Source organism: Corylus avellana, chromosome 7, assembly GCF_965113065.1.
Source record: "Corylus avellana chromosome 7, dhCorAvel1.hap1.2, whole genome shotgun sequence".
Taxonomy (NCBI): Eukaryota; Viridiplantae; Streptophyta; class Magnoliopsida; order Fagales; family Betulaceae; genus Corylus; species Corylus avellana.
In genome coordinates this window covers 2,068,019-2,092,036 of record NC_142496.1, presented here as the reverse complement: position 1 = coordinate 2,092,036, position 24,018 = coordinate 2,068,019, and the positions used below count along the sequence as shown (strand labels likewise).

Below are 24,018 nucleotides of genomic sequence, written 5' to 3'. Positions count from 1 at the left end.
TGTTCTAAATTTTGGAGGTGATTGATTTTATTATTTAGCTATTGCAATTTGTTTTTGTTTTTCTTTTTTGGGGTGGACGATGATTCTTCTAGAAGAATCATGGGGTTTTGAATTCCTGCCTCGGTCGTTTCTTACCTAAACCGTGACACCTTAAATTGTCAACAAACTTTGATTTGTTTTAGGATAAGCAGTTGCAATATTTGGAAAGTGAAACATTTTCCAGGAATTACATTTCCGCTGCCTATCCCTCCTGTCCTAGCATAGGTCCCAATGAACTAGTGCAAAGAGAAATAGCTGAATTAGACACATGGGAGAGAGACACAGAGATCCTTCGATGGGAGAGGCCAAAGAGCTGCCTTATTTGCCATTCTAGCTAGTAGCAATTTATGTTTAGGTGTTGGGTTTGAGTCGTATTGAGGTATTAGTATAAAATTATATAGGGTCACCACTAACTTGGCCTATTTAACCTTAACCCGCTAATTTTATATTGAATTCGTATTGGATTTGCGGATTATATTAAAAATTGTCAGTCCTTATGTCGCGTATAGGATTTGGTTGATCATGTCAAGGTATGAGTTTGAAACTATATAGGTCAATTTTAATCTCACCCATTTAATATAACGAGTCAGATCCATCAATTATAACCTACTAATTTCGTGTCGGATTCATGGGTTGTATAAAAAATTACTAACCCTACTATGGCAAAGGGCCTCAACAATGTTATTTTAGAGGATCATTCGCGTCTGCCTTCGTTCAATTAGGGCATACCTATAGAGTGGCAATTAAAACCTTTCATCTCTGAAGTTCCCCTTCATCTAAACCCCATCCCAATTTAGCCTTTCTATAAAGTTAATTATAGTACTAATTGGCCTGCACATAACCTTGCCAGATGGTCTGCCTCTACTAACTAAAATAAAAAGCATTCTCATTTCTTTCCGCCCGTCATTGTGGTTTCTATTACTGATATCAATCAACCCCCATAGATAGCTTTGCCCCTTTCATTTTTCATTTTCTTTCTTTTCTTTTGTGTATCATTCGCTCAATGAAAAAAAAAATGACAGCCAAATGCCTAGTTGACACTCTACCATCTGCCAACCGAAATACATAGAAAATAGTATTGCATCATCGATCCATTGCTTTCAAAGCCTCAGCAGTGAATTTGTGACATGAGAAGAATATGAAACACCACCATGCTTGCAATGTAAGAACTTAGAAACGAAGCCAAGCCAAATCGTTAGGTAGGTAAGTTGAAGTCTCTCTATCTGGAAAGAGTAGCCGCTCCTACTTGTACATGTAATATACGTGACTTTATGAATTTCTATATAACTTCCAAATCTTTGGACATACACGTGCAAAAGGTTTGGCACAATAGAGAGTTGTCCTTACATTTTCATTGGAATGGACTAATTCCTATGGGATTTAAAATATGCCTTCCTTGAAAAAGGTAAGGAACCTTATTCGGTCCAAACTAGCTAGGATACTATAGTCACTATAGAAAATGGGGAAGTTATTTTTCCTTTCGGGTCGGGATTTCTTACAATCTTTTACCCGGATTGCAAGGAGTGGAGAACGATATAGGATAGTGACCACCACCCCCCGCCCCTTCTAAGAGAAGTCAAAATGGTCCAATCACACTTTTGTTCTAACGGGAGTGCAAACAGTCCATTCAGGAATTTTAGCCGAAATGTTTGGACGCACCACGTTCTATTGGGGGAATGCAATTGCGATTGTCCAATCAACACCACTTGAGCAGACTTTCATCCGGTGTTCAACAATGAAAAGGAAAGAATCGTCAAACATACAAGAATTCCACCTCAATTTCCATCCAAATTTCGTTCTAATTTCGAAATGATTTGTTTCATTTTTAAATTTGATTATTCTTTTATCAAACGCTTCCACTACATCATAGGGGATTGTAAGAGGCTCCTAATGGTGTCTACTTGCCCGAGCAAATTAAGCAACTAAGCAAGAACCCATCGGAGCCTCTCACAATCGCCTACCCGAGGGCAGAGAAAAAGGCAATTATAAGGAATCTCCAACTATAGGAGATCCCGATCCTCTGTATTCAGCCAAAAGAATGATATATTATCCATTAACATCAACACAATCAAGTGTTCTACCCGGCGTCACTCTGGTAATGAGCCAAGATGGAGCCAATACTGTCAAAACATAAATTACAGCAGCTCATTGACATGAAAGACCTCAAAGAAGCTCCAACAGGATTAACCAGAGAGAAAGACTTCGAAGAATACAAGAGGAAAACACGATAGCAAACAGTACCCACATATATAGATGAAGAAAAAAATCTCAATCTCCTTCCCCTACAAACGTGTTCTCCTTCCAGAATTATTCAAGAACATGGCAACTATCAAAATATAGCCACCGCTGCAGAAGTGCAAATTGCTTATACACTAAAATTGAAAAAATATTAAAAAATTGATTGCCACCAAATAAGGAGACGTTTTAAGTGACATAAAAGCAACAGCATATTCTACATCCTACAGGTGTGACCCTCTTCCTGAAAATTGGCGGTTGATCTATCATCTATGGTTAAAGGTCCTTCTCCATAGTTAATATCTAAGGGCCACAGTTAATATCTTAAGAGTGGCAGTTCATGTTGAAGTGTCAGGTATAAATCATGCTAAAATGCAAGTATAAAACTATTTAAATCATCTATAACTCAATTTATTTAATTAAACGGGTTAAACCTTTCAACTCTAATCTGCTAATTTCATGTTTGATTTATATCAAGTTTATGAGTTACGTCAAAAATTGCCAAATTCTAAATCTTGCATGTCGAGTTCAGATCATGTTGAGACATAAGTATAAAACTATATAAGTCAACCCTAATCCGACCAATTTAAGTATGCGAGTCAAGCTCCTCAACCTCAACCTGCTAATTTCATGTTGAGTTCACAGATTATGTCAAAAATTATTAGTCCTATCCAGTAGTTGTGATATTGACAACATGCTGTTATGAGACATGCACCTAACAGCTTGGTAACCAGCCTCCATAAGAAATATTTGGGATGAGATTAGCCCATTAATTGCACATAACCCAACTGCTTCGCTTCCAAAACTTATGATAGACTGAAAAGGTAGCTTATATGATCTACAATAATGCTATACAAGATTTCTGGGATCCCCAATCTAGCTGAAGAATAAAAATTAAGATCACAGAGTACCTGTTCTATCTCTAAAACCCCACAAGAAACTTTCAAACGCACTCAAACACTAGCCGAGACTTCATCTACTGCTGACTTATCTCTTTTCTTTGGTGGTTCTTGAGCTTTTAGTTGAATAGCCTTATTTGGAACCATAACTATGAACATATTTCTGTCACGTAAGTTTTTCGCCTCCTCAGTTGCAAGCTGCATTTCAACCAAACAGGAGATACAGAAATTACAATAACCTCAAAAAAAATATATAACCAAAGTTACAGTATTGGCATAGACTGTGAAAACAGAAAGAGATGAAGCTAGTGGGTTAAAGATGTCTGAAACTAAGAGAGAAAATTAATGTTACTCTTTATACCCATTTATCACACTCATTTCACTCCGGCTGACATAAAGTGTTTTCAAGTGGCTTCTCATGTTAGCCACTTAAAACACATTACATCAACCGGTGTGAAATGAGCGTGAAAAATAGTATTACTCATGAGAAAATCACGACAAATAAGTAAACTAAAAATATCCAAACAAAAGAAGACTGCTCAAGGTCACAGATTAAAAAAAAATAAAAATAAAAAAAGATTCTTAAAACCACATTCCTTTAAGCCACATTTACTCTACTATGTTTTTAATTGGTCCAAAATGCGAAAAATGACTATACCCCAGTGATAGTCCTGCTGCTACCAATAGATTCCCCCAACCCTAATGAAAGTAATCATCAAAACTAGGTCTAGTACAATCTCTTGGGACCATACCAACAGGCTAACTGGAACCTTCTCATTATGAAGTTTTAGTTTCAGCAAATATCCCAAGAAAAAGAACCAGGCACAATAGGAAGGAGTTAAAGGGAGGGTTTTAAAGAAGACTGAACCCAGCCAATCAGACCAAGCCAACTCTAGTTATCCATCACTTCACCATTTGAATATTCTTTTGAACCTGAACAGGCCCATTTCATTTGGCACAGCATTCGAAAATGTGTGCAGCATAGTTTGCCTGTAAACCACACCACATTTACTTTCAACTAACATTTGTTGAATACATGGTGGTCAAGCATTTATTTGAAAAAATCACATTTTGGGATTTCGTCTTCCAATGTTTTGCAAAAACCACACCACATCAGCCTGTTGCAATGGTTCATTCCAAGATGGAATCCTGAACCACATCACATAAGCCTTTTGCAATGGTTCATTCCAACAAGATGGGAATCCGAGGGGGGGAACTATTTGACTTCCTAGGTATCCAAACATGGCCAATATATGATGCAAGTTGATGCCAATCACCAAAGTCGGTTTCTAATATTGTGACAGTGGGAAGTTAAGGAAGAAACTCTGGATCAGGAGCAGAACCAAATTGCACAAAAAGGGCATGATTGCTTCAGCATGAAGCATGAAAAAAACAAAATAATTCACTCATAAAATTATACTATTACACAAGAAACCATTTCTGAATAATGATCACCTAGTGCTCCGTATGTGAAATAGGGTTGCACCAACATTAGGTAAGTACTAATTTACTGCATCGATCCTATAACTAAGGTCAAATCATAATGAAATCTCAAGATTACATCCTATTTCAGATAAATGCACTGGATTTTCCAACTGAACTCCACCAGGCTATCTACAAAAAATAATAAAAGAAAAGAACTCTAATTGATGAGTACTTAATTGTTATCAGCGATTTGATATATTTAGAATTTCAGCCAAAAGGCACTGTAGTTGAAAGCAACTTTGAATTGGTTTCCACTTTTAGTAGACAGCCGAGATGGGTAGACCTGGTCTTGCCTATTTCAGGAATTTTAGACATTAAAGATTTCCAAACTAAACAGAATAGTCAACTGTTTGACTAGATCTCCAGTGATAAACACGGTGTACACAATATATAATATACTTGGTCATGACAGAATATATGCCCACTTATGTTTTAACAAAAAAAAAAAAAAAAAGACAGAATATAAACCTATATTATGAGTACCTCCCCAACATCATTCTGGAATCGTCTAATAAGCTCAATGGCCATATTCCTGAACTCGTTTTCACGACCTTTCAGGTTCACTATAACCTTAACCTGCATGATTTGATATCTCAAACTGTTCAAATCATAAAGACAATTTTAATATGCATAGCCACACACTAACATCATAAGAAAATTCCAGCAACCTTGTCACCATCGTTCAAAAACTTCTTTGCAGCTCTCAAACGCACAGAATAGTCATGTTGATCAATATTGTAACTGCAAAGAAAATCATTTAACAAATTAGGAGTTTCAGTCCTAGTACGTTAAGTAAGAATCAATGAGTCTCCCTCGCCCGATCTCTCTAATTAGTTATGAGACTGCCTGAAGTGAAGCTTTATGGAAGAAAGGAGGAAAATGCCAGGCTAGTAGTAAAGGCTTTACTCAAACATATGGGATAGATTACAAGGAGGCGTTATGTGAGTTGGTGTGTGTCATTCTGTGAGTGACAGAAGGAATAATAGTCCTTTATACCTTTAAGGTATCTCAACCTACCTAAAATCCAAAACAAAGATAGGGTGTAGCATCCACCCACCTTAGATGAGCCTTTCCTTCATAGTAATAAACCTTTTTGCATGACAGAATTCCAGCCATGACTTTTTGGTGTTCTGATTAAAATTAGATAACTAGACAATCATGGTGAAAATGTGCCTTTAGAATTTTCATGAAATAGAACTGCATATATAAATCCATTATAATATTGAATACTATTGATCTTATAAAAAAGATTGAATATAGATAAATACAGACCTTAGTGAGCAACCACCAAAAAAAGAAATTAAAGAAAGATATAACTGAAAGAATCATAAATGAAACTGACAACACATACCCCATTTTCAGCTCCTTCAAGTCCATACGATTGGCTAGCATTTAAGAGCACACTTAGGTCAATAACTTTTCTGAAATCTGAGAAACATAAATCAGAGAAAATCAGCAAACTCTAATTAGGGAAGGCATTCACCAGCACTTTTCTTCTGCTGTTCTCTTTTCTTCTTTTGCTGTTCATATTTATATTTACTGAAAAGAGATAAAAGATAAAAAAAATATTAAGAGACTTTAATGTCCAATAACCCTCAAGATAAACATAAAAGGAAAAAAGATTAGAGGTAAAAATTGAATTAAAATATATGCATAGAAATTGAACAGTCATTTCTTCATAGGTGATAACCAAGACATGACATCCGAGTCCAAGGGTAATAATCTTCCATTTTTAACTTTTGCCCTTCCGATATTAATGTTATTTCTGCCTTGCAAATCCAAGCAACAAATGGCAATTCTTCCCATCATAAGAACAGGGCAGAGAAATCATGGGCCACGGAGCATACACGCCCTTAGACTGTTTATATTTCATGTGAACAGAGAAGAGAATCTTCCAATTATCTACACTAATGAAGGCTACCTTGGTTTTTTAGCAAACCATAAATCACCCATCATGTAGATATGCAAGGCTTCCTATTTTCATTTACTGCTTAGCACTTGAAATATTGGTCAATGTCCTTCTGAACTATAGATAAATTATAAACACACATGAATTAAATCCACTTATTTCCATTCCATAAGGTTGACACACAAATATAACTTGAATTTTTTTTAGTGGATATATAAAAGCAGAAATAAGTCTTTCTTAAATAAAAAGATAAAAACAAAGATAAAATATAAGACTTCTTCCAAATATGTATAGCGAAAGACTTCGTACTTGTAATCCATTATTTTGAGAACCGGAGGATCTGCATCTGGGGACAATATAACCTGCAAAAGATACAAGTAGAAATAAGTTCCTGCATAAATGAATAACAATATCCATATGTTCACTCCAGAAGCTCAAAAAGAAAACCTTCATTCTCCTACAGAGAAAGCAACACATTGAAATAAGTTAAAACCGTATTCCTTCACTGCTGTGTGTCACACATTCAGTAAATTAGCTGACCAGCAGTATGGGCTTCAGGAGAACATTAATTCATTGAGGATGACATTTGACTCCGTATTTCAATAAGTAAACAAGAATACCTAGTTCATGGTTCCTATACCAACTTAAAGGTTTCCGTTCTACAAAGTTATTGAAGTTCCGTACATTTATACTGAAGACAAGCAAACCAGAAGTAAATATTGGAGGCCAAGCATGACCTGATCAGCTGATGCATGTCACAAAGATGAAAGGAGAATCTATTATCAAGCAATATTCCATCACAGACATGGTGATGCCATTACATGTGAATCCTAGAAGTAACTCGTGATGGATTTCACTATCCTCATTCATGTTTTAGCCAATAATTTCTAAAAAAATCAATGGTTGAGAACAAATTAAGATTAAGATTCATTTTGTTTTCTTTTCTAATTGCTAAGATACCCATAAACCTAGTGGCCTTGAACCAACAACCTCACCCTCCACCATGTTTCTATAGGAGAAGGAATTATCATTTGAGCTATAGCTCATAGGTTAAATTAATAAGAACATGGGCATTTCATAAAACCAAACAATAGCAACCCAATTACCCAAACGGCTAACATCCCTGAAACTGAACAAGAACCATTACCTCAATTAAAAGAAGAAGACAGGACAAATGCAATGGTTCTTCAACCATTAACTCATCCAAAATACAAATTATTAACAATGATCCTTGAGACACGCCATCATAAACATTCACTTAACACAAACACATAGAAACTCGTGGTCATGAGTCTTTCCACCCACAAAAATTGGTCATTCAATAAAGCTATGTGACCGCAACATCAAAATCTTAATTTAAAACGCAAAAAAAATAATATATAAAAAAACAATAAAAAATAGTTTTCCACAACTTTCTGCCAATAAAATTACTTTTTAACAAGCAAAGAAATAAGTTCAAGTGAGATTACAACATACCAGATCAAGCTCAGCATCAACAGCCATTTGAATAGCCTCACTTTTAGGCACCACTCCTACCTACGAATACAACAAAAAACCTCCCAACCATCACATAAGCTCAGTAATCAAGAACTATAATTACGCTTAAAAGCTCCACAAAAGATCATATTTTGCAATTTCCCCCGCTTTCCCGCATTTTCTCAGCCACCAAACGAACATACACAAAACAAAAACCAAAAAAAAAAAAAATACACCCACTCACCATATTCTGCTTGTCATCAATTAGCCTCACAATATCTGACCTATTTCAAAACCAAACAGCCCAGCTTCAATCTCAATTCAATCGAACTCCACCACACACACACACACATACACATAACCGTAAGTACCTAATGGTGGAGATGTCAAGGGCTTGATCTTCCTCGGAGTCGCTCTTCCGGAACCGCTTAGAATTTCCGGAGCCGGAGGGGCGGAAACCACCTCCGTAGCGGGCGGTGATGGAGTGACTGAGACTTGAGGAGACAGAGATGGAGTTCGACTTGATGGCATTAAGATTGCAGACGAGGCGGACTCCGAAGAGCTTGGATTCGAGTGGTGACGGTGTCTTTTTGGTGCACGTCCGGGTCGGGAGTGGCTTGAAGGGAAAGCTGCTGGTAATCCCAGCCATGGCGTATTGGGTGAGAGTGTGAGACTTCCACGCCGGGAGTTTGGCGCATAATTGAGACGCTCTTATCCACAATATTTTTTGACTTTTGGCGTGCGGGTGATTGGAATGGGCTAGACCGGGTCGGGTTACCGAATTTTTATTATTACAAAATTTTGGTCCAAATTAAAATAATTTTCTTAATAAATTGAATTAATAATTATATGTTTTGTTAATTTTATTAAAAATGAATGTAATTCTCACATTTAATATAATAAATTAAAGAAAATTCTTTCAATTTAATGTAAAGAAAAATTTGTTAAATACTTAATTAATAAATATGAATTTTTTTTTTATAAAATATGAATTATAGAGATGCTACTTACTTTTATCCAATCTATTGTCAACAACTAAAATTTCATAGTTATAGAATTCTTAGAGCCTGATTAAAATTGCGTCAGAAAGTTTAAAAAGTACTTACTACCTAAAAAGTTGTGTCAAACAAAGCTTACAAGTTTAGTAAAAAATTTTAAAAGTATTTTTTTGACGTTTTTTCTTTGGTAAGAATAACTTCTTTTTTTTTTTTTTTTACTTTTTTAAAAAACAAAATCCACCTAAGATCAGGAAAATCACAAAGAGAAACCTATCATGTCTCACTATGATTAATCATAGGTTACAACTCTAAAAGGAGGAAAATATTATATTTTATAAATAAAATAAATAATCATAACTACAAAATGCACCTTCCTTTTTTTTATAATAAACTTGGTGAACTTTATTGATAATCAATCGTCAGTAAAGTATAAACATTCAATAAACAATCATCGAGATAGAGCTAATTGTTTCATCAAAATAATATCACTAATACAATTGGGAGTGGTATCCCTCCAAATTCTATCACTGATATCAATGGTAACCGCTTTTGCCATTTTATGAGCCGCCTCCTTTGCTTCGCGAGGAACGAAAACACAATTCCAACTTGATAGAGTGAGAAATATCCGTCTTGTGTCTTCTATTAGATGCCCAAAACGACTCCATAAGCCTGTTTCATTTTGTATAGCCTCCACAATTTGCTTGGCATCTCCCTCCAAAGTTACACATTGTACTCCAAGATCTCGGCATAAGCATACTAAAAATAAGGGTTCATGAAAATTCTAAAACGACTCCAAACGACACCTATTCAAATGTTTAGGTGATTCACAAATATTAAGCGGAATAAGATCTGACCTAACAATCAATAATCAACCAAATACAGCTATGTAATGAAAATCAAGAACAAAGATATTTGGTTACGAAGAGGAAACCATTTAGAGAACTCTCTAAATGTAAAACCTCTCCGAGGCAGCTAAACCCAAAAAATCAATCTATTATGAGAAGAATAAGGAATACAATAAGAATTACAAAACCTTTGCAATTTACTCTTCCTTGTACACAACAAGCGACCCACTTGACTTCTACCGCAGTAGCTATTTCCAGAACATCTGGCACAATTATTCTATAAGATTTCCTTTCACTGGAACCCCGATTGGCTTCACGTATTTAATCTTTACTCACATAAACTAAAACAATATCTCTCTCTAAGCTCTTTGTTTTTGCTCTTAAAATACATATGTATAATAGACAAAACAGATTGTTTAAATAGAAAATAAACTAACAAATCGGCAGCCATGTCCAGACATGGATAAGTTGGTGTCCGGACATGGCTAGGGTTACATATGCGTAACCTAGTGGTGTCCGGACATCAAACTCTTGTGTCCGGACAGCCCATATAAAAAGGGCTTGCTGGAAATGGGGTCCGGACCCAACTTCTGGCGGTCCGGACCTCCTCTTCAAACTGTTGTTTCTGGAACTTGGGTCTGGACCTAGCTTCTGGCCGTCCGGACAGGCATTATGGAAATGCTGTTCAATCTTTATCAACAGCTTCGATCGATGGGCGTTTGTGGTCCGATTGAGCTGAAATTTTGTAAGGACGTTTATGACATATGAATCTACATATGAACGGTGGAGATTGGATTTTGAGCATTTTATATCAGTGTTTGAGCCTATGAACAGTAGCCTCTACGTTTTGGAACTGAATTAAGCCAACACAAGAACTAACAGTTCAAAATTCTAATTTTGATAATCAAAGGCTTAAAATTTTGCCTTGTAACAAGTAAGATTAGCCATCTACTTTTCCAGTAACGGGATGCATCGCTTATGTGTTGCAAGTGAAGACATGTAATATGATCTTTTATCACATGCTACATTTTAATTGGTCCGATACGAGTCTATTGATAGCTACCATGCTCTCTATTAAGAGACCGACAAAAAACTAGACAATTAACCTTATTTGTTATAAAGCTAAAACTTAAACCTTTAATTGTCCTAATTAGAAAACTTGTATCCTAAATTTGTCACAACTCACAAGAATAAACCTCAAAGGCCTTAAAAAGAAACTACTATTAATCAAAATGGCATTATTTTTTACAAGCATTATAGGTTGTTTTTTTAATGGCGTTGCAAAAAATAAAAAAGCCATTAAGAATGGGTAGAAACAAGAATATTCATGTAAACAGAAAAACGAGGACAGATTTGTCAACTAAAAAATGGATCTAGCTTATATACTTTTATTTTAATAACAACATGTATATTGCAGTAAAAAATGATTAAAATTGAATTTTAAAAAATTTTAATAAGTGAAAAAATAAAGTGAGATTTTGAGAGATTGCTTTTATTACAGCATCCGTTAATTCCGATTCCAACCCTGACAGTACCTTAAAAAACCCAAACTGGCCAAGGAATGGAGAGCCAAAGCTCAACAGAAAAAGGAAATATAAAAAAGAGAAAACAGTAATTCCAACACCCACACTCACTCACCTTCACCTTGGAGTATCTCCAGCGGTTGCTGTAAGATAGCTTTTTAGTTAAATATACCAGCAGATATCGTAAAATAGCATTTTTTTAAAAACAATATCAAGAATCAAAATCAACCCATCTTCGTCTCAACCAATTCCAAACCCATTTCTAGCCCATTTCTCCAACCCATCCCTCTGCTACTGCATCTGTGAGAACGAGAGTGAAAGAGAAGGGAAGGAGAGAAAAGAAGAGAGGGAGAAACAGGGAGAGAGACCCGAGAGTGGAGTCCGAGAGGGAGAGGATGAGATGCTGAGAGAGTGAGGCAGAAAGAGAGGGAGCGACTGAGACGCAGAGAGACCCGAGAGAGAGAAAAAAAAAAAAAAAAAATTGGGAGAAAGAGGTAGAACGGGAGAGAAAGAGAGAAGAAAATCTGTGAATGAGAGATTTGTTTGGTTCTTGTTCTTCCGCTGGTAGGGAGATAGATACGAGAGAGAAAAATCTGGGTTTAAAGAAATAATAAAAAATGTATTAAAGCATAATATTTAAATAAAATAGATTGTAAAAGTAAAGTAGTAGCTAAAGTAGAAAAAGTGGTATTTTGAGCAGCAAAACTAAAACTCCTTGTTGCTGGAGATGCTCTTAAGAACGGTTTGTTTGCCTCTCCACCGGCCTCTCACGCTTCTTTCTCTTCTCTTCTTTGCTCTCCTGCAGAAGAGAGAGAGCCCTCCATAGCCACTCCCTCTATAAATCGCTTAAAAAAGCCCATATTCTTCCCTCCTTGATTCAGCGTATCCCATAGCTGAATCTTCTTTCTCTTAGTTCGTAATCGGACGGCGGAGATTGTTTGTTTCTTTTTCTTCTTCTTCTTCTTCTTCTTCGTGTTCTCGCTGAACTAAAGATCCGAGGTATGCAGCAGGGTGATAGCTTGAGACGTGGAGGCGGCCGCGGCGGCAGACTCCTTGGCCCCTCCTCTTCGTTGTCTTCGGCTTCTTCAAATTCTGTCCCGGCTTTCGGTTCTTTTTCCTTCGATCTCCCTACCTTCTCTCTGAAGGTCTTTATCCAATCCCTATCTGGGCTTTTCATATCTTTTTGATAAATAGATGTATACGTGTGTGGGTTTTGATTTAGTTTGGTTGTTATTGTGTTTTTTTCTTTCTTTTTTTTTTGGATTGGGATGGATGGGAATATGATTTAGTTTGTTAATTTTTTTTTTTTATTGGGGCAGAGTTGTTATCGAGAAAGATATTGGTTTTGTGGCTTTGAATTGGGTTATGTGCAATGATGGATTGGGATGTGTGAAATTTTTGATCTGGATCTTATGAGCAGTAATTTTTGGCATATTGGTGTTTGAATAGTAATATATTGGTGTTAAAATATATATATATATATATATTTTTTTATTATTTTAATAATATTTTATAATATTTTAATATGGGCGTGCTTATTATTCAATCACACTGGTATGCCAAAAATCACTACTCAAATATTATATAAATTTTGAAGGGTGTCAAAGTACTAGCAGCAGTTTCCCTTTAATTTTTCCTAAGTTTAAGAAATAAAACTACTTTTGCTTCCCTATGAAAATATATTTCATAATAGATTCTCTTAGCTTTCTCTATACTATTAAAATATTATTTATTTACAAAATACAAGTTCCTTACTTACCCTCACTTTTTTCACAAAATCTTAAAACAATCCTTAATTAAAGACAAAAAGTTGAAAGTCGAAAGAGAAAAGAAAAATGTTTATATTAAAATAATGTATAGGAAACTACTTTTGATTCCCTACACATTAGGAAATACTGTAGCAACCCTTGAGGGACGGTTAAATATAAGAAATTTGATGCAAGTAGGTTTTTGTAATTTTTTAAAATGTTTTCCTAAACATTAAAAAAAAAAAAAAAAAAAAAAAGGCATATAAGACATTTGTTGCTAATGCTATCGCGGGTGTGATTAGTTCTTATAATCATTGGGTTGGTGTTGTTAGTGGAGAAACCATCGTAAGTTTATGTCCAACTTTGAATTCTTATCTTCCGCCCCTCCCTTTTTCCACAGTGATGACAAATGTTGTTAAAAGCAATAGGTGCACTTAAGTGCCTAGGCGTTATGGTGCCTAGGTGCATAGTTCAATAATGTGTTTAATTAAATAAGGCGCACATTTTTAAAGATATGTCAAATCCTTTTTGTTCTTTGAGTTTACTAGATAGGCATGCTACATTGCATAATTGTTTTGTTGTGTCGTTGGTTATCAGAATGCATTATAACTACAGTTTTGAGGACCTTGTGAGGATTTTGAAGGAGAATAATTCATTATTCAGAACTTTGTTTCTTTGAACAGCTAGTATGTTTTTCCTTTGTCAATTAGTTATATTGATTTCGTTGTTTTTTTTTTTACCCCTTTTAATTTGGTGTTTTTTCTTGTGTACGTAAGGGAGCCTTACGCTTTTAATTACATTGTTGATTACTTATAAAAGAAAATGATCAGCGTAAAGGTGCTCAATATTAAGGACAATGAATCTGTTAGACTACTAAAAATTGAAAATAGAAGAAGAATCAGTGCTCTGTTTTTGGGTGAAACAAAGCTCTCTTACAAAACTGCATCTTTCTTTTTGTTTAAATGGGTAGTGGTGGTGTTTTTTTTTTTTTTTTTTTTTGTGGGGGGGGTGGGTGGGGTTGATTATGCTTATGCGTTCTCTTAAAGCTTTTGGTTTCTTCTTCTTCTTCTTCTTCTACACTTTAAATAAGGTTAAAAAATAAAAATATTTGTGCATAATGTAGTGAATTGGATTGTTATAATTAATCAACTGTAAACTTGAATTCGTATCAAATACAATGGTTACTTTTTATTAAATTAAATTGTCTTATATAAAATATAGAAGTGCGCCTTTGAGCACCGCTTTGCAAAAGAAGCACGCTTGAGGCGAGCTAAGTTTCAATGAACTATTATTTCATTGCTCTCAGCTATACCTTATATTCTCAATACAAAGAAATGCTGTTTTTTGAATACCAATATAATGCCGGTCACATGTTCTGTTTTATTTCGAAATTGTGAACAAGGCATTAGTTTGTTGGACATGAGCCCTCTTCGTTCATGTGGTTGTACTGCATTCTTTCTGCAATATCGTTGCTTCCTAGGCTAAGTGTTTTTCCCTTTTACTATCATTCGTAAAATCTCAACAAGGTGTTGAGAGTATACTTTCATGGTATATATATATATATATTTGGATCTTTGTTAGGTGATATTTTGATATGAAGTCTTGACTTATTACACTTACATGATAGGTTGATGACTTGATCATGTATGATCTGTACTTAATAATCTAATTTCCTTTTGCACTTTTTAAAAGACTGATTTTTGTATGTGTGGCTCTTTATTTCCACGGTGTTTTAGTTTTTTTTGTTTTGTTTTTCATTAATAGGGAGGACCTGCTCCTGCTCTAGGCAAGGCTGAGATGCCATGGTCAGCGAGAAAGGGTACTCTCTCTGAGAAGGACCGTGTATTGAAGACTGTAAAGGGGTAATATATCATTGAGATCTTTAGTTTTCTGCATTAAATATCTCCATTATCATAGTTAATGTGGATTGTTAACACATTGTTATAAAATGGAGACAAAAGTTATTACACTTTGATTTCGGTAGTATTTATTGACTGGCCTTTTGAGATTCCTTCAAATGTTGAAATTCTGGTATGCCATCTGGAAAATGCTTTAGGGTCTTGAGACATGAAAACATTCTTCTTTGAAAAAGGTTATATTTAATGATCATATGCTAGTTTCACGTTGACACTTATAAACTGCATCCTTGCAATAATGCTTAAATTTACCATACAGTGGGGGACCATGCATGCATTTTTTATTTGCGTCAAAATGAATTAGATTAATTTTTGAATAGTTTTTTTTAACCTTTCCTTGTATGGGTGTTATGCATATTTTTGCGATGCGTTATAATGTGATCAAATTTATGTGTCCTCAAATCATGAATTGTGTTGGTTGCAGTCTATCCTGGAGCTTGACCTAAGTAAAGATAACTTGTTCAATAATGTCACCTGAAACTAATGATAGCATTTTAAATCAGTAAATATACATGTCAATCATCAATTGGTGCATGCCCATGAAGGAAGGCTGAAATGATTGTTTTCTGTTCTTATGCAGGATTCTGAACAAGCTTACCCGTAAAAATTTTGATTTGCTTAAGGGTCAACTTATTGACTCCGGCATTACATCGGCTGATATCTTGAAGGTGACTTTTAAATTTAATAATCTATATCCAAATGCTTCTACTAGATATTGTTTTTGTTTAGTTTTATCTCATGTTAAGTTACGCTCACAGTTGATTTGCCATACAGGGGGTTATATCGCTAATATTTGATAAGGCTGTGCTGGAACCAACATTTTGTTATTTGTATGCTCTTCTGTGTTCTGATGTTAATGAAAAGCTTCCTCGGTTCCCATCTAATGAACCCGATGGTAATGATATTACTTTGAAGCGAGTCCTCTTGAATAACTGCCAAGAGGCTTTTGAAGGTGCTTTTGAAGGTGCTGACAAATTGAGAGAAGAAGCAAGGCAGATGACTGCGCCAGAGCAAGAGACGGAGCGTCGAGATAAAGAAAGATTGATCAAGCTTCGCACTCTTGGAAATATCCGGTTAATTGGAGAGCTCGTGAGGCAGAAGATGTTTCCTGAAAAGATTGTCCATCACATTGTTCAAGTTCTAATTTCAAACTCTCTCTTTGAGGCTTGATTTAAATATACGTTCAATTTTTTCATGGTTACTTGTATATGTGCAACAGGAGCTTCTAGGAGGGCCTGATAGTAAGTCTTGTCCTGAGGAAGAAAATGTTGAAGCCGTATGCCAATTTTTAAACACTATTGGTAAGCAGCTTGATGAGAGCCCAAAATCACGGCGTATAAATGATATTTATTTTAGCCGATTGAAGGATCTGAGCTCAAACCCTCAACTGGTACCACGTGTAAGGTTCATGCTTCGCGATGTTCTTGATTTGAGGTCAAACAATTGGGTTCCTATACGTGAAGAGGTAGACATCCTAATTTCATCTTTATTTTAGATGGATCATCAACTGATTTTAATATAAATATAAATTTGGTGTTGACTTGTAATTTCTAATCATCTCTCTATGATATTGGTTTTTGTAGGTGAAAGCCAAAACCATCACTGAGATGCACTCAGAAGCCGAGAAAAATCTTGGATTGCGTTCAGGTGCTACTGCAAGCATTAGGAATAGTCGTGGAATTATTTCTGGTGGACTATGTTTTTAATTGTTCATGAACAATTCTATACTATGTTTTAATGTTCTCTTTATTGACTCCTGGTTTTACAGTCTCCTTTTATCATTGGGTTTCTTAAGTGGAAAAGGGGGTATCATGATAAGCTCATTTAGCTACTTTAAATTGATAGAACAGAGTTTTTACTTGTTTGAGGTGGATGTCCTAGATCATTGTTAGCTGAATCTGCAACAATTAAAATATGAATAGTAAAGAGACATGTTCTACTGAACACCATTTTACTCTTCTTGTTTTGTAATACTATATATTTAATGTCTGTTCTCCTTTCTGTCTTGTTGAGCTGTTTATGTCTAGTGATCCTATCTTTCTTATCAGGAACTCGGTATAAATTTGCATCTACCATCGAGGGTGATAAAGAGGAACTTCAGCAGTTATATAATACATGCATAGGAATTCCTCAGGTACGCCATCAAAAAGTGTTCACAGATTGTAGATCAACTCTATGGTCTGTTCATTTTGCCACTATTCACATGTCATACAAGATAGGAAGCAATTTTTTAAAAAAATTTGTTGGTATGGATGAGTACTTAGAGAAATGGAAACCATGTGCCTGCTCACAGTAAAATGTTTAAAGTGTATTGTCCGTCACATAGTGGCTTGTTAAGGATAATTTGTCATGTATGGTTTAAAAAATATTGTTATTTCTTTCTGGCACTTGTTTAACCAAGATAAGCATATATTGCATGATCATGTGGATTTTGAAGTTAAAATGATTGGAAATGGAGTACGTTTTAAAAATATTCTTCTGAAACGTGTTAATGACAAATTAATTTGAATACTAGAAATTGTTGATAGCTTAAATTATGGGATAATCTGCTTCCACATTAACAGTAGCTAATTTTATGGAAGGATGATGGGTTGGTTATAGATTAGTCAACTGGGCTGGCTGGAGGCTCTCATCAGCTCAGCCTTCTGATGTGTGCAGGGGAAACTTACTTGTGTTTGGAAATCTTCATCATCAAGCTCAACCCCACCCAAAATAAGTTCTGAAGTGTATAGCCTGAGCTCAGCCCGTTGTGTTTGGAAATGCTTCGGGCCAGGTTTGGGCTGGTCTGTAATTAATACAACTAAAAGTTAAGATAGATTTAATTATGAAGTAATGCTATCAAAGTGTTTTAGATTTTCATGTGTAACTATTTTTAATTCCCTTCTCCAGCCACCACCTCAATCTCAGAGCCGTTATTCTGAGCCAGATAATCGTGACTGGCGTGGCCGGTCAGCAAAGTTTCGTACCTTTGGAGGTACCAAGGAGTTTGGTGGTTGTTTTGGTTCCAGACAGCAGGAAGACACTCAATTTAACCGCCAAGACCTACTCAACTCCCAATTTGCAAGGGCCCAAGGGGTAATTAATAATATTATATTTCTACACTTCCTTATACTTAGGTCTGATTGGAATTGACATCTGCCTGCATATCAAAACTTATGGTATTATTATAAGTATAGTATGTTCAAAGTGTGTATTGTTGTGTTACTACTCATGCAACTCTTGTTACTGATATAACATATATTTATTTAATGGAACAATTACATGCGATCTTTGTCTGATTACTTCTTGCCTTACAGTACAGCTCAAACACTTTGCAACTATTACCGTGAGAATTGCTGACATACTTGGAACTTAATAAGCTGGTCACTAGATTTCTTTTTTTTTTTTTTTTTTTTTTGGTTTTTTCCTCAATAGTTTTAAAAGCTTTTGATAGAAACTTTTCACCGTGTACCTCTCTGAGCATTTACTTGCACATAAATACATAGTCTTAGTTTTCCTTGATGATGTAATGTGTGGTACTGTATAGAAAGTACTCCTACAATATGTTAGTTCTTCTCGTACTAGGAACAAGATGCGTGTTCTTAAATTGAAGCTACATTTTATGAAGTTCAATTAAAAGCTTTTCATATGAAAAAGATTGTAAATGGCCTTTTGGAGCAGTGCGAAGAAAATATGGGACACATGCCAAAGTTGACATTGATGCCGACAATGAACTATTATTTCATTGCTCTCAGCCATATCTTATATTCTCAATACAAAGAAAGGCTGTTTTTTGAATACCAATATAATGCCGGTCACATGTTCTGTTTTATTTTGAAATTGTGAACAAGTCAGTAGTTTGTTGGACATGAGCCCTCTTAGGGAAGTGTTGGTCTCGTTCATGTGTTTGTACTGGCTTCTTTCTGCAATATTGTTGCTTCCTAGGCTAAGTGTTTTTCCCTTTTACCATCATTTTTAAAATCTCAACAAGCTGTTAAGAGTATGCTTTCATGGTATATTTATATTTTTTGGATCTTTGTTAGGTAATATATTGATATGAAGTCTTGACTTATTACACCTACATGATAGGTTGATAACTTGATCATGTATGATCTGTACTTAATAATCTAATTTTTGCTGCTTTTCTTTTGCACTTTTTAAAAGTCTGATTTTTGTATGTGTGGCTCTTTATTTCCTTGGTGTTTTAGTTTTTTTTTTTTTTTTTTTTTTCATTAATAGGGAGGACCTGCTCCTGCTCTAGCCAAGGCTGAGATGCCATGGTCAGCAAGAAGGGGAACTCTCTCTGAGAAGGACCGTGTATTGAAGACTGTAAAGGGGTACTATATCATAGAGATACTTAGTTTTCTGCATTAAATATCTCCATTATCATAGCTAATGTGGAAAATGCTTTAGGGTCTTGAGACTTGAAAACATTCTTCTTTAAAAAGGTTATATTTAATGATCATATGCTAGTTTCGCGTTGACATTTATAAACTGCATCCCCGCAATAATGCTTAAATTTACCATACAGTGGGGACCATGCATGCATTTTTTATTTGCGTCAAAATGAATTAGATTAATTTTTAAATAGTTTTTTTTACCTTTCTTTGTATGGGTGTTATGCATATTTTTGCGATGCGTTATAATGAGATCAAATTTATGTGTCCTTAAATCATGAATTGTGTTGGTTGCAGTCTATCCTGGAGTTTGACCTAAGTAAAGATAACTTGTTCAATAATTTCACCTGAAACTAATGATAGCATTTTAAGTCAGTAAATATAAATGTCAATCATCAACTGGTGCATGCCAATGAAAGAAGGTCGAAATGATTGTTTTCTGTTCTTATGCAGGATTCTGTACAAGCTTACCCCTAAAAATTTTGATCTGCTTAAGGGTCAACTTATTGACTCTGGCATTACATCGGCTGATATCTTGAAGGTGACTTTTAAATTTAATAATCTATATCCAAATGCTTCTACTAGATATTGTTTTTGTTTGGTTTTATCTCATGTTAAGTTACGCTCACAGTTGATTTGCTATACAGGGGGTTATATCGCTAATATTTGATAAGGCTGTGCTGGAACCAACATTTTGTCATTTGTATGCTCTTCTGTATTCTGATCTTAATGAAAAGCTTCCTCCGTTCCCATCTGATGAACTTGATGGTAAAGATATTACTTTGAAGCGAGTCCTCTTGAATAACTGCCAAGAGGCTTTTGAAGGTGCTGACAAATTGAAAGAAGAAGCAAGGCAGATGACTGCGCCTGAGCAAGAGACGGAGCGTCGATATAAAGAAAGATTGATCAAGCGTCGCACTCTTGGAAATATGCGGTTAATTGGAGAGCTCCTGAGGCAGAAGATGGTGCCTGAAAAGATTGTCCATCACATTGTTCAGGTTCTAATTTCAAACTCTCTCTTTGAGGCTTGATTTAAATGTACGTTCAATTTTTTCATGGTTACTTGTATATGTGCAACAGGAGCTTCTAGGAGGGCCTGATAGTAAGTCTTGTCCTGATGAAGAAAATGTTGAACCCGTATGCCTATTTTTTAACACTATTGGTGAACAGCTTGATGAGAGCCCAAAATCACGGCGTATAAATGATATTTATTTTAGTCGATTGAAGGATCTGAGCATAAACCCTCAACTGGCCCCACATGTAAGGTTCATGCTTCGCAATGTTCTTGATTTGAGGTCAAACAATTGGGTTCCTAGCCGTGAAGAGGTAGACATCCTAATTTCATCTTTATTTTAGATGGATCATCAACTAATTTTAATATAAATATAAATTTGGTGTTGACTTGTAATTTCTAATCATCTCTCTATGATATTGGTTTTTGTAGGTGAAAGCCAAAACCATCACTGAGATGCACTCAGAAGCCGAGAAAAATCTTGGATTGCGTCCAGGTGCTACTGCAAGCATTAGGAATAGTCGTGGAATTATTTCTGGTGAACTATGTTTTTAATTGTTCATGAACAAGCGTGCAAAGAGTTCATGAACAATTTTATACTATGTTTTAATGTTCTCTTTGTTGACTCCTGATTTTACAGTCTCCTTTTATCATTGGGTTTCTTAAGTGGAAAAGGGGGGTATCATGATAAGCTCATTTAGCAACTTTAAATTGATAGAACAGGGTTTTTACTTGTTTGAGGTGGATGTCCTAGATCATTGTTAGTTGAGTCTGCAACAATTAAAATATAAATAGTAAAGAGACATGTTCTACTGAACACCATTTTACTCTTCTTGTTTTGTAATACTATATATTTAATGTCTGTTTTCCTTTTTGTCTTGTTGAGCTGTTTATGTCTAATGATCCTATCTTTCTTATCAGGAACTCGGTATAAACTTGCATCTGCCATCGAGGGTGATAAAGAGCAACTGCAACAGTCATATAATGCATGCATAGGAATTCCTCAGGTACGCCATCAAAAAGTGTTCACAGATTGTTGATCAACTCTATGGTCTGTTCATTTTGCCACTATTCACATGTCATACAAGATAGGAAGCAATTTTTTAAAAAAATTTGTTGGTATGGGTGAGTACTTAGAGAAATGGAAACCATTTGCCTGCTCACGGTAAAATGTTTAATGTGTACTGTCCTTAACATAGTGGCTTGTTAAGGATAATTTGTCCTGTATGGTTTAAAAAATATTGTTATTTCTTTCAGGCACTTGTTTAACCAAGATAAGCATATATTGCATGATCATATACGTGCAATTAATCTGAGTAAAGTTCTCTTGCGTTATCAAAAAAAAAAAAAAGCATATATTGCATGATGATGTGGATTTTGAAGTTAAAATGATAGGAAATGGAGTACGTTTTAAAACATTCTTCTGATACGTGGTAATGACAAATTAATTTGAATACTAGAAATTGCTGATAGCTTAAATTATGGGATAATCTGCTTCCACATTAACAGTAGCTAATTTTATGGAAGGATGATGGGTTGGTTATAGATCAGTCAACTGGGCTGGCTGGTGGCTCTCCTCAGTTCAGCCTTCTGATGTGTGCAGGGGAAACTTACTTGTGTTTGGAAATCTTCATCATCAAGCTCATCCCCACCCAAAATAAGTTCTGAAGTGTACAGCCTGAGCTCAGCCCGTTGTGTTTGGAAATGCTTCGGGCCAAGTTTGGGCTGGTCTGTAATTAATACAACTAAAAGTTAAGATAGATTTAATTATGAAGTAATGCTATCAAAGTGTTTTAGATTTTCATGAAGGTTAGCAAAGTGTTTTGACTCCCAAGCCAGCGAAAACAATTTTTGTTCATTAGATATCTGTAAGGATACCATACATAGATTATGTTTCGTGACCAGCCAGCGAAAACAATTTTTGTTCATTAGATATCTATAAGGATACCATACATAGATATCCTTGATAAGTCGGGTGGGCTTCCTCTTGGGTGAGTTAACCCCAGCCCAGGTTTGGAATGAACTCGAGTTCTAGCTCATTCTTTTACCAAGATCAGCCCAGTGTGAAAAATAACAGTAAGCTTAGTCCAATCTCTTCTGAACCAAACAATGGGGCGTGGGGGCTTGCTCACCCCTAGTTGGTTATACCCAAATCTGAACTCTTATTTTTTGTTTGCTCCGTGAGCATCTTCCTGTAAATAGAAATCTGAAAGCACTGATGGATTATGAAATTCATCTTTGGTTTACAATTTGTTCTAAAAGAAATCCAGAGTTTTCTTGGTTTAGACCTGTGGAACCGGGGAAGCTTATGCTTCAGAAAGGTTTTGTATGTTGTGCTTTCTTAGTGTATTTTTGCAAAAGAATTGGCAGCGATACTATCCTTTTTTGTAATTGAGCCTGGGGTTGGATATTTAGAAGATTGAAGGAAGTAAATGGAAGTGTAGAAGTACTTGGAGAAGGAACCTTAAGCAATTTAATGATTTCTTTTGCTTCATTCTTTTCAAGATCCAATTGGAGCCTAAAGATCTCACGAGATTACTACTTAGTGTATGTTATAAGCTCTTTCCTTTTCAGGTTATGCCTCGTCCAGTGCCTTACAATACCTTAACCTCAACTCCAGGAGCTGCAACTCAAACTGATGCAGAAGCTGTTGAATTGGCTATGGCGTTAAATGCCTCGATTCAGTCTGCTGCAGCGGATAGACCACTTCCTCCAAATACTCACCAGAGCTCTGAACCAATTAGCACAAATGGTTGGGGAGTTTCTGCACGGACCAACGATAATGTTTCCCCTGTTGTTCCCACAAACAATGACGTTTCTACACCCGTTTTGTCAGCTTCGGTTCCATTTGTTCCACCTATTCCTGATGAAGTTTTGGACGAAGGGCCAATCCACTACCCATCCATTGATTTCAGCCCAGTGGAATGGTCCATTCCAGCCAGAGAGGATGGAGGTTCTGTAACAAATGATGTGAAAGATGAAAACAGCTCTTCCTCATGTGTGATATGTTGGGAAGCTCCAATAGAGGGAGCATGCATTCCCTGTGGTCATATGGCTGGTTGCATGTCTTGTTTGAATGAGATCAAAGCCAAGAAAGGTGTTTGCCCTGTATGCCGAGCCAAAATAAATCAGGTTGTGAGGCTTTATGCTGTCTGATAAGTGAACCAATTACAATGGAGCTGGGATTTGTTCAAGATTTTGATATATTTATCTTCAAAGTAATTTTGATTTATGAGCTTGTGAAATACATGTAATGGATTTGTGGACATAATTGTACAGACTGCAACAAGGTGGTTGTTTTGAATGTACGGTATAGCAAGGGGAACTGCTCAAACTACATTTATTTATTTTATTTTATTTTTGTAAAGTAAACTACATTTTATTTAACTCCTCTAAAATAGCTGTTTTTCCTCTGTTACTGCAAGTACAGAGTATACAAAAGTAGCAATATGACAAGGAGCTATGCAATCTATTACCTTAATGAATCTGCTTACTCGGTGGTGTGTAATCTATCACTTTAGAGTGAAAGCAGAGGAACTTTATCCCTAAATCTGACT

The 24,018-nt window shown here is 35.6% G+C and overlaps 2 protein-coding genes across 2 annotated transcripts; one reads left to right on the top strand and one right to left on the bottom strand.

Moving 5' to 3' along the window:
• Window positions 1-3,047: 3,047 nt before the first annotated feature.
• On the bottom strand, window positions 3,048-8,744 carry LOC132184845 (Translation initiation factor 3 protein). Its single transcript, XM_059598623.2, has 9 exons — window positions 8,415-8,744; window positions 8,288-8,327; window positions 8,044-8,103; window positions 6,877-6,929; window positions 6,142-6,197; window positions 6,010-6,043; window positions 5,327-5,399; window positions 5,142-5,234; window positions 3,048-3,371 (listed from the first exon to the last, which is right to left on the bottom strand). Exons 1-9 carry the CDS (start codon window positions 8,690-8,692, stop codon window positions 3,228-3,230), a joined length of 831 nt encoding a protein of 276 aa, XP_059454606.2. The 5' UTR covers window positions 8,693-8,744; the 3' UTR covers window positions 3,048-3,227.
• A 3,227-nt stretch (window positions 8,745-11,971) lies between these two features.
• On the top strand, window positions 11,972-23,767 carry LOC132183681 (uncharacterized). The gene is made up of 15 exons (XM_088518147.1): window positions 11,972-12,554; window positions 14,922-15,019; window positions 15,654-15,741; window positions 15,848-16,240; window positions 16,293-16,538; window positions 16,657-16,720; window positions 16,996-17,207; window positions 17,963-18,148; window positions 19,292-19,389; window positions 19,903-19,990; window positions 20,097-20,447; window positions 20,530-20,775; window positions 20,894-20,957; window positions 21,383-21,468; window positions 23,036-23,767. The coding sequence occupies exons 1-15, from the start codon at window positions 12,411-12,413 to the stop codon at window positions 23,615-23,617; spliced, it is 2,946 nt and encodes a 981-aa protein (XP_088374273.1). The 5' UTR covers window positions 11,972-12,410; the 3' UTR covers window positions 23,618-23,767.
• The last annotated feature ends 251 nt before the right edge of the window (window positions 23,768-24,018 follow it).

Coding starts and splice junctions, on each gene's coding strand:
- LOC132184845 (XM_059598623.2), bottom strand. CDS start 8,692: ATGGCTGGGATTACCAGCAGCTTTCCCTTCAAGCCACTCCCGACCCGG. Junction 6,930..8,043: donor TTGATGCTGAGCTTGATCTG/GTATGTTGTAAT, acceptor TATCTTTTGCAG/GTTATATTGTCCCCAGATGC. Junction 5,400..6,009: donor TTGAAGGAGCTGAAAATGGG/GTATGTGTTGTC, acceptor TTTTCTTTGCAG/TTACAATATTGATCAACATG.
- LOC132183681 (XM_088518147.1), top strand. CDS start 12,411: ATGCAGCAGGGTGATAGCTTGAGACGTGGAGGCGGCCGCGGCGGCAGA. Junction 12,555..14,921: donor TCCCTACCTTCTCTCTGAAG/GTCTTTATCCAA, acceptor TTTCATTAATAG/GGAGGACCTGCTCCTGCTCT. Junction 20,776..20,893: donor GGGTTCCTAGCCGTGAAGAG/GTAGACATCCTA, acceptor TGGTTTTTGTAG/GTGAAAGCCAAAACCATCAC.